Here is an 11,309-nt window from a genome sequence, read left to right on the forward strand (position 1 = left end):
GCATGTTCCTTATATAGTCAAGGAAGGGGCGCCTGGATGGCTCAGTCTGTTGGGCATCCAACTCTTGATTTCAGCTTGGGTTGTGGTCTCAGGGTCGTGTATGGAGCCCTGTATTGGGCTCCAGGCTTAGCGGCGAGTTGGCTTGGGATTCTGTTTCCTTCTGCCTTTCCCTCTGCTCTTGCTCTCTTGCTCTCTCTCTCAAATAAATAAATAAATAAAACCTTTTTAAAAAGTTTAAAATAGTCAAGGAAGACCTCTCAGATTGATGTTTGAGCATAAACTCAAAGAAAGTAAGAGAAGAAGCTACATGGGTATCTGGGGAAAGTGTGAGGCAGTGAATGGCAAATGTAAAGGCCCTAAGGCCAGTCTATGGTTAGCATATTTGAGGAATAAGAAGGTGTGGGATGAAGAGTGTAAGAAGGAAGGAAGACAGATCATGTCATCATACACAGTCCTTTAGTTAATAACTTTTTTACTCAGAGTGAAATAAGAAGTCCTTGGAAATTTTGAGAAGTAACATCTCTGCTAACTGTGGGGAGAATAAATTGAATGGGGACACAGATGGGGGCAGGGAGTCCAGTTAGGATGCCATTTTGAGAATCAAGGTGAGAAATGATGGGGGCTAAGACTAGGGTGGGATCAGCAGAGGCAGAAGCAAAGTCTGGAAAGTTAATTATTTGTTCCCCTTGTACAGAAAGCTAGTGTTTATAAATAGAGGGGCTCATGTGTGTGAAGACCTAAATGAGAGCCTCAAAGGAGGCTATTGTTAGGGTTTTGCCAAAGGAGAGAAATTGTATTTGGAAGATAAGGATTCTCATCTCTAAAGCGGTGGACACTGGGGTAGCGTAGTTCATCTACCCCTTCTAACCTGAATGGTAAAGTAGCTCTCAAGCCCTTTTTCCATTTTGCCTTGAATCTCTGCTTGCTACACATCAGTTTTCTTAACTGATGCCCTGGACATAAGTGCTCTGGTCTCAAGAATGGCTTACTCTCCACACTGGGAATGTGACTGTCGTGTAAATTACACACCCTTCCTGGGGAGCTGAGAGCCAGAAACAAGGTGACTTCCTCAGTTTCTACCACACTGTACATCCTCATAGAAGTAACCAGCTGTTTTATCTTTAACATCTATCTCATTCTATTCTGTCTCCCAGATTACCTTATCTCTGTTACTCCCCTATCTAAAAACCTACAATGAGGGATGCCTGGGTGGCTCAGTGGTTGAGTGTCTGCCTTTGGCTCAGGGTGTGACCCCGGGGTCCTGGGATCGAGTCCCACGTCGGGTTCCCCGCAGGGAGCCTGCTTCTCCCTCTGCCTGTGTCTCTGCCTCTCTGTGTGTCTCTCATGAATAAATAAATAAAATCTTAAAAAAAAAAAAAAGTAATCTCTGTACCCAGTGTGGGACTCAAACTCATGACCCCAAAATCAAGAGTCCCATGAGCCAGGTGCTCTGAGACATTGACTATAAAAGATTGCATGGCACTCCTTCAGCAGCATAGTTAACAAACTTCTCACCTACACTATCAGATAATGCACATCATGAATTAAAGCTGATCTGAAGATGAGATTAGTGTGTCTTACCCTGAAGCCAAAATTCTTCATTGTAGCTTAGGAAATAGCCAGTGCTCCAGCCACCCTGAAATTGTCCTTGTTTTCCAGCCAAGCCACCCTCTTTTATTTGGCTCCATACTAATTCCACAGGCATGAATACCTTCCAATTCGTTGTCTGCCTATGTAACCCCTTATGGGACTACTCTGTGTCACTTCCTTGAGAAAGCCTTTCCTGGTCCTGCCTTGTATTCACTGACCTGTTTTTACGCTGAGGACACTACACTACACAGAGGTTGCATTTTAAAGCCAGTACACTGGAAAAAAAGTATGATCAAAATTGCCCTCGTTGATCCCTTAGGAAGATGCCACTAGGGAGATTATTTTTTCTTCCTGTTGAATAACACAGCCAGTTTTTGCTCCAGCATGGCAATAAATCACTGCTTCTTTGCAGAGTTTCATTTGGGTGTCAGATGGTTACGAAGTATTTCAATGACTGTTTAATCACCTTTATTGTGGCAAGAATGCACACACTAGGCTTGTGGGATCTGAGACCCATCCACTGAGGGGATCATCTGCTACCATGTGTCCTCCCCCTTCCCATCAGAGCACACACTCATCAGGTGAAATGACAGGTGGGTACCTCCTTCTCTCCCTGCCCACCTGGGATTCACATAGGAGAATTCAGCTAAGTTCAAGATGATGGGATCCCACTATATTTTATATTACTACTTGTTCTAAAATTACCTGCCCAACAGCCGAACTGGCTGCTCCTAAAGCACTCAGGACAGATTCCCAAGGATTGTCATAATGCTTTAGCCTGGAGTATCAATAAAAGTTGGATAAAATTCAAGTATCCTTGTCCATCTCTGAGTAATTAATGCAGACAAACTCATGGGCTACATATTTACCTTTAGATTGAAGACCAGCACAAGAGCCAGCCCACCTCTACGGGACAGTCCACAGCACTTTCTGGGATGTCTGGGTGGCTCAGTGGCTGAGTGTCTGCCTTTGGCTCAGGGCGTGATCCCGGGGTCCTGGGATCAAGTCCCGCACGGGGCTCCCTGCATGGAGCCTGCTTCTCCCTCTGCCTATGTCTCTGCTTCTCTCTCTGTCTCTCATGAATAAATAAAATCTTTATTAAAAAACCTCAGCACTTTCTTGCTGTTTTCATTACATCTAATCCAACCTGTTCAGCATGGAGCTCAAGGCCATATCACTGACTCACTTTCCCTTCTTTCCCATGGATTCCAGTTGGGCTCTCCTTTTCTATATGGCTGTTTAGGGTCTCCAGCCTACCAAGCGGCATCATTATCTCAGAAACATTTTTGACACTACTACACCCCACATAACCCCACCACATACATAAGTAGAAGCTGGGCCCCACCAAAGAGAGGGCCAGTCCTTACAGGGTCATTTCAATATAGTTCTCTATCTTTATTGTTACAGCATCACACACATGAGGGGAAAACAGTGCTTTTCTGGAAAAGATTGGAGTCCATCACATTTCAGATGTGGAAGTAAACCCTGATGTGGGTAAGGGACTCTGGCAGTCAGAGCAGCTGCAGTAGGGCTCAGAGGAGCACTCCCTCTTTGTGGCAGGTTTGTGGGAAATGATCATCCCCTCCAGGTCCTTCACTTTGTTTTCCACCGTCTGAAGTTTTTTCAAAATTCTCTCTTGCAGACCCAAGGACAGGAAGAGATTATTGTCTTGAATTGGGAGAAGATTCCCATCTGGGCTGACCAGCAAAGCCTGAAAAAAATCTGAGCCCTTCTTGTAAAGTTTGTAGAGTGTGATTATAAACAACAATATTTTCTAAAATAAAACAACAGAAGTTGAACGTTACTAGTTTATTCATGTGACTGCCTCAGATTCAAAACGAAACAAAAGCCTAATAGTAACAATAATCCCTCATTACTATGCCAAAGCTTCTGTTTAACAAAACATCTTCATATCTATTTTGTCTTTTGATCTTCATCACAAAACAGAGTGATACGCAGGTCAGGGATTATTATTTGTGTTTAATTAATAAAGATGATAATAATAGATACCATTTGCTAAAAATTTGCCACATGCAGGGGTCTGTGCTAGGAGGCTGTTTTCCCTATGAAGGACCTATTTGTGTAGAAAAACCTCAGAACTAGGTAGCATTTGAATAACTTCCAGTTTGGATCCTTACATTGTCCAAGGTCATATACTTGGAAATGATAGAGCCAAGACTGAAATCCAGGAATACTGACTTTCATGTAAGTTCCCTCAGGACACAGTGGTCTGAAAAATTAGATTTTCTGGTCATGGGGAAAAAAAATTTTTTTAATGATGTAGGACAGATTCCTGTCAGGATAAAAATTAGAAACCAATCATCTTTCTTCCTTATTATGATCATTGGCACTGTTTATTGAGTATTCATTGTGTGCTGAGCTTTATACACACAATATCTCCTTTACCCTCATGACCACCCTAAGGGAGATGCTGTTGGCAAACCCATCTTACAGATAAGGAAAGTGGGGTTTTGGAGGCTGGTTGCTCTCAGCTCACACAGCAAGTGATGGGACCAAGGTTTGAGCCCCAGCAGTCCAATTCCAGAGCCCAGGCTATTAACCACCTGTTCTACTACCTCTTTCTTGGCTGAGGTGTCTGGAGGTCTGCAAATTTATCTAATTGAGCCGAACATTAACCAAACAAGAGCAGAACCCAGAATTATAGATAATAGTTTGGGTTTTTTTTTCTTATATTCTTCTACTAGCTAATTGAAATGCATGTATGCCCACATATCCCTGTTGGGGATTTAGGTTAGTTGGATTATATTAAATTAAACTTTGGAGAAGATTTGATTTTGGAATTCTAAAAATTGGGTTCGAATCTCAGATTTGCAAGTTTTTACAATCTATGTCAACTTGACTCAGTGATAACCAAGTTACCTTGCCCACAAGATGGACATGATAATCCCTGCCATGACTACCATGCAGGGTTTTGAAAAGTTAAGAGAATGCATGTGACCATGATTCCTTGACAGTAGTGATATATGAAAAAAGTGAAAGCTACAAAATGATCTGGTTATAACTTCTCTCAGCATTTACCAAGTAAACCTTAAGAATGACCTTTTAGAACCCTACCCCCTTAGATTTCCACTGAACCTCAATGCACCTCAGTTTCCTTGTTTGTCATATGAAAATAACCTCTATCCATTTCATGGAACTGTTCGGATTCTAAAAGCATTTTGACTATATTGTAAATAGAACTATTTTTTGGTGATTAAACTATGAAGTTATAATCATTGGTAATTAGATGAAAAACCTTATGTTTCTTACAATCCCAGCCAATTATACTTCTATTCCCCCAAAAGAACCCTTGTATATTTATTGAGCGTGATATTTGTTAAAACAATAATGAGAATATTGTGATGCCTAAATGAATATATATGCGTTGGCATCAGTTACAGAACAATGTCATAGTAGGGACAGAAAGGCCAAACCCAAGATCCCAATTATATTTGCAATGCTTATACTTTTAAAAGGTATCCCTCACTGTGTCTGGCACATAGCAGGAAATCAAAGATGAATATGTGATCAAATAAATTTGGGGTTAGGCTGCCTTCTCAGTTTATGAACTCGTTTGATCTATTTTATTCTAAAACAAGCCAAAGACCACTGTGAGGAAGAGCATTTTATGCTCAAAACCTAATTGGCAAAAGTTTTTAAGGTTAATCTAGTTTCAACTGATGTCACAGACTAGGGTTCATCTTTGCTCATCTGCAGGGTCTTAAAACTGGGTAGCAGGAATACAGGAGAGGACTAACCAAATTTCAATTTAGAATTATTTAAATTCCTCTGTAACAAAAGAGTATAACCTGAATTGACTGAACACTTCGTTTCCACATGGCATACACTCCTATTCCCAACAAAAGCAAAAAGGAAATCCCCAGGATAACTTGCACAGTTGGACCAAGATTATCTAGTAGACCCAAATTTGTTTGCTGAGGTGGACTAGTCTCTCCCAGAAGAGTTGCTTGTAGCCAATTCCATATTGAGCTCAGAGAAAGGTAATCTACGACGTTGTCCCAGACAGATGAAGATGAAGAAAAATATGTTGACATTTTAATAAGACAGCAGCTCCAGGAACTACATGTACAGAGGCTTCAGGAACCTAGATATGCATTAGGAAGAGTGGCCTGGGAGCCCAGGTGTTCTGGAGCCACTGTGAACTGTGCATTGTGATGTCACTGTTCTAAAGGTCAGCTTGCTTCCCACTCACCCAGTGAACTTTCTCACTCAATCAGACACTCGCCTAGATTTTCAGTTCAGTAATATTGCTTTCTTCGATTTTTGGCAAGTTTTAGCTGTAGCACAGCACTGTCCAAATAGAACTTTCTGCAATGATGGGAATATGCTATATCTGCTCTGTCCAATATAGTAGCCAGTCGTCACTTGGAATGTGAATAGTGTGGCCAAGACATTGAATTTTACATTCTATTTAATTGTAATTACATTTAAGTTAGCCAATATGGCTTGGAGAGTGTAGATACAGAACATTTCCAATGATACATGGAAGGGACAGCAATTATTTTTACATGGCAAATGAGAAAACTGAGGTTAAGTGGAGACTTGAGAGGATTTAAAGAAAGCTTTCCTAAAGAGTGAATAGTTTACTTGGTAAATGTGGAAGGAGATTATTACTGGATTATTTTGCAGCATTCGTTTTTTTCACATGTCACTATTATGTAGAAATTGTGATCTTTGGGAAGACTATTTAAACATATTTGAGCCTCATTTTGCTCATCTGTTTACAGATGGGGATTCCACATCCTTTACAAAGTTTATATTAGAAACAGATGGTATAATTTTCTAAACACTTTGTAAACTGTAGCGTATTGTGCAGTAACTTATATGACATGTTATCAAATCAATTATTTGCTGACTGGTACCTATCTACATTCAGCGTGGAGGTATGAAAATATGTACCATCTGTATGCAAAAACCTTATGAGAAGAGTTCACACACATGTATATTCTAAACTGTGAGGTCAATTGTGAAGACAGCAAGAATCCAAAAGAGAGTTTGCACCAATAGGAGGGGAGAGGCACAAAAAGGAAGGGGCGAAAGGGTCAGTTATGACAATTTTTAGAAAAGTACTGCCTGATTGTATTTCAATTTGTTCATTCAGGTTGAAAGAACAGTAATAGGGAGGCTTGTAATAGGAGGAATAATTGTTTCGTTCTTGCAGGAAGGGGAGGTATGGCAGGTAGCTTCAGGTATCAGAGACACATCCAGAAAATGGAGTCTCAAGTGTTGTTGGAAATGTAGTACTGGGATGCCTGGGTGGCTCAGCAGTTGAGCGTCTGCCTTGGGCTCAGGGCATGGTCCCAGGCCCTGGGATCGAGTCCCACATCGGGCTCCCTGCATGGAGCCTACTTCTCCCTCTGCCTGTGTCTCTGCCTCTCTCTCTCTGTCTCTCATGAATAAATAAATAAATCTTAAAAAAAAAGAAAAAGGAAATGTAGTACTTATGTCAGGGTGAAATGACCTACCGATTTATGAGTGACTGCTATTGATGTTAAATCCACAGTCGGCTAGAGGCTGACAACACTGAGAATTCTTTCTAGCAAGGAATAAAAGTGACTCAGATAAGACTTTGGATTTGGCTATTATAGATTAGACATAGGTCAGAAACCATTAAAGAATGGTAACCAGAAACTTTTTGGAGAAAGATAGGGCTGTGACAACTAAATCATTACTTGAGACTCTCCTTACTACATTAGAGCCCCCTGTTACACGGCACCTTACCCCTTACTTTCAAAGCACTTGACATAATTATAGTTATTTGTGCAATTTATGGTTTAACATTGGCCTTCCCTGTTGTAAACTTTAAATTTTTTTTAAATTTACTTATTCATGAGAGACAGAGAGAGAGGCAGAGACACAGGCAGAGGGAGAAGCAGGCTCCATGTAGGAGCCTGAAGTGGACTCGATCCCCAGGCCCAGGATCACGCCCTGAGCCGAAGGCAGAGGATCAACCACTGAGCCACCCAGGTGTTCCCGTGACTGTTGTAAACTTAAGGAAGACAAGGACCATGCCCCTTTTATTGACTACTGTATCCCTAGGGCTTGGCACATAACAGGCATTAAACAAAATATTAGGTGAATGCAAAGTCCCCGGAAAGAATCCTAAATATCCTTATGGCCTAAACTGTTAATTCATCAAGTGCCTATTACCGTATTTGTGTACTTGTTTGGACAGAATCTTTATAGAGTAGCTGTTAGGAGGGTAGGCTTTTGGGAGTACAATGAATCTGGGTTAAAAGTTTTGGCTCTCCCATTCACTGACCTTGTTCCCTTGAGCAAATCACTAAACCTGAGCCCTAATATCTATCTTCATTTGTGAAGTGGGAGTAATTCCTTACCTTGTAGGCCTGTAATGGGAATTTGATAATTTGTATAAAAGAAGAAGCTAGGGTGCCTGGGTGGCTCAGTGATTGAGCATCTGCCTTTGGCTCAGGTCGTGATCCCAAGGTCCTAGGATTGAGTCACACATTGGGCTCCCTGCAGGGAGCCTGCTTCTCCCTCTGCCTATGTCTCTGCCTCTCTCTGTCTCTCATGAATAAATACAAATCTTAAAAAAAACAAAAACAAAAAACCCCAAGCTACCCATATAGGTAAGTGCAACTATTATTTGTAGTGACATTTATGACAAAATACACAGTATTGTAAATCTCAATAGTGTAAGGTGCCTTAAAAGAATCTAGTCCAAAAAAAAAAAACCCCATTTATAGTTTGACTCCCTTCTTAGACACCTGAAAACGCCCAACAACGAAGATTTATCAATATGCAAGGCATCTCAGCCTACCTTTAGATAGTCATCTATCCATCTATCCAGCCAGTCCACCCAGTAATCTTCCACATCGGACCCTATTAGGATGGAACTTCGGACTCATGCAATGCTTACTTTATGCCTTATATGTTCTTCATTGCCTTTCAAACAAAATAAAAAATCTAGAAGCTGGTTACATAGCCCTAAAATACCTGGTTGCTGTTTACCTATCCAGCTTTCTCTCATTTCCTTTTCCCATTTTTACTCTCAGCACCAGCTATACCAGACTCATCAATGTCATGAACACACCACAAAGCCTTTCCACACAATACGATTATACTCTCTGGCTAATTCCTACTGGTTCTTTGGGTTTCAATTCAAACATCCCTTCCTCAAAGCAGCTTTTCCTGGCCTTTTTGGGGGGTCCTGTCACAGCCACAGCTCTCATGTAGCACTTCATTTGTATTGTTTTGTTTATTGTGTATCTTCTTTACTAGACTCTCATCTCCACGATGCAGGAAACTGTGAAGTTCGACACCCAGGAGTTGGCAGATAGTGTTGCTTCGTGAATATTTGGCTGTAGCTTTCCTGTGCCTTCAGGCGCCTGGAATACAGGTGAAACCTGTCAAATACAGGTTGACAGGTTAAGTCTGAGTATCCTGGTTCCTGTTCTCAAAGTGGTTCCGACTTCCAAATGCAGTCTATCACAGAATCTATTCCTGCAGGTGTAGACCAAGGAAGTCAGATTAGAGCGAGTCCCTCTTTCCAGTCTCAGCTCTACATAACAGAAGGCTTTGCCCCTGAGTCAGCAGGATAAAGCGAGAGGCATCACAGTCTATCGTGAGGGTGAGAGGTGGGGAGAAGGGACTGAGAAACCTTTCTTTTATAAATTCCTCTCAGAAAGAGAAACAGACTCACAGAAACAGTATGAGCCAGTTTTCCTCTTTCCTCAAATGAGAAAACGTCAACAGATGTAGAATTAGAATTGGATCTGCATGACCTGGCTTATACTTACACTTCAAACTTTATATCCCATTATTCACTCCCACAAACAATATACTGTTTCATTACAGAACTATGTTTTTTTTGGCACTAATTTAAACACCACTTGCAACTTTTTGATGTACTTTCTTCACATGAAGTTTCCCTCCCTGATATCCTTCCAGTCAGAAGAAATTGGAAACGAGGCTCCACCTATCCCCAGCTTCTAACAGCTAGGGAAAACACTCCATCCTTAAGTCTGTATGTCAAATGAAGGGAAAAGTACCTACTTCCTGAAGTTATGAAAATTCAACAAGATAATTTTATGTAAAGTGCTTTTTTTTTTATGTAAAGTGCTTTTAAGAAAGTGTAGCTATCCTGAATTCTCACAGTACTTTCCACTATGTTCTAGGCCATTGCTTCAGGAATTTTTCTGTGCCTATGGATCATCTAGAGATCTTACTAAAATGTAGATTTTGGGCCAGAAGTTTTGGAGTGGGGCCTGGCCTGACATTCTACATTTCTAACAAGCTCCAAGGTGATGCCCATGCTGCAGGTCCACTGCCACACTATGATTAACAATGTTTAAGCTATCCTAGCCCTCACATGAAGGCTCCACACTGGCAGATGCCTTGACAAATTTATTTTGGGATTTTTATCTCCCTAAGCATCTGAAACTGCCTCTAAATACGTGTACACTTGAATATTTGGTTAATGACTAATTCCATCTTCCAATGACTATGTTCTTGGCAATGCAAGTCAGAAGTAGGCAACCCAGGACAAACAGAGGATAGATTTGGGATTAATAAAAGGTTTCTTCTCCATGATTCCCCACCCTCTCTTTCACACATGTTCATGAACAAGGGGAAACACTGAAACAAGTGAATTCTGGGTAAAAGGATAGAATGAAAGTGGCACTCTCAACTTCTGTCAGTTACAGAGCAGATCTTGAATTTAAAAAGACTCTGAGGGGCACCTGGGTGGCTCACGGAGATAAGCGTCCAACTCTTGGGTTTCAGTTCAGGTTGTGATCTCATGGTCATAGGATAGAACCCTTTGTGGGGCTCTGTGCTCAGTGTGTGGTCTGCTTGTTCCTTTCCCTCTGTTCCTCCACCCACTCTCTCTCAAATAAATAAAATCTTTAAAAGTAAAAATAAAAATAAATAAAAAATAAAAGGACTTTGAAAACAAAGTCATTGCTTCCAGGTTCATACCAGCATTGGGGATAAATCCTAAAGACACATCAAATAAAAACGATAGTACTAAAAGCTACAAAACTCTGACCTTCTATATTGTCATGTAACTTCACATGCTGGGTTTGACATAAAACATGGTCGTTAGTAAGTCCACAAAATGAAACAAGATCTCCAACTGGAATAGAAAGTGATTTAGGATAAATCATTTAGGCTTGTACTTGAAGCAAACTTTCAATAGGTTTCTGAAATTTAGGGTTTGGCTCCCCTACAAATGGACTAACTATATCCTTTCAGAGGGTATAAGTCAGGAGTGGATGAATGGATGTAGTTCAGTCTTAAGACAATTAGCAACTTTTTCTTGTTCTGGGCCAAAAAGTCTCTAGTATAAGGAGTCTTAAGAATGAATCCACCAGGTGTCTCATATCATACTAAAGTGACCTACAAATTGTTACTGACTTAACATTATTACAATGAACTTCATCATGTTATTTTGTTCAAATCCTTCAAAGGGTCTCAGCTGCCTGTGGCTTCAAGTCCAAACTCCTTAGCATTCATGGTTGGGTTCCTGCCACCTATCTCTACAATAATCTCATCCACCTCAGTGCTTCTCTTTCATTGCAGCCTACCAAATTACTTGTAGTTCCCTGGAAACATGACTGCACACAACTATGCCCTTCATGTTCTGCTTGGTATTTTCTCCTTCTACCCAGGCAACTCCTGGACATCCTTTTTTGGGAGCTATCTTGACTCTTGGGACTAATTATTCAATTTTAGAT

At 40.9% G+C, this 11,309-nt stretch overlaps 1 protein-coding gene across 1 annotated transcript; it reads right to left on the bottom strand.

Annotated features, from left to right (window-relative positions):
- Positions 1 to 2,961: 2,961 nt before the first annotated feature.
- Positions 2,962 to 5,756, bottom strand: TMCO2 (transmembrane and coiled-coil domains 2). Its single transcript, XM_072771742.1, has 2 exons — positions 5,400 to 5,756; positions 2,962 to 3,364 (listed from the first exon to the last, which is right to left on the bottom strand). The coding sequence occupies exons 1-2, from the start codon at positions 5,643 to 5,645 to the stop codon at positions 3,050 to 3,052; spliced, it is 561 nt and encodes a 186-aa protein (XP_072627843.1). The 5' UTR covers positions 5,646 to 5,756; the 3' UTR covers positions 2,962 to 3,049.
- Between the last annotated feature and the right edge of the window lie 5,553 nt (positions 5,757 to 11,309).

Source organism: Canis lupus, chromosome 13, assembly GCF_048164855.1.
Source record: "Canis lupus baileyi chromosome 13, mCanLup2.hap1, whole genome shotgun sequence".
Taxonomy (NCBI): Eukaryota; Metazoa; Chordata; class Mammalia; order Carnivora; family Canidae; genus Canis; species Canis lupus.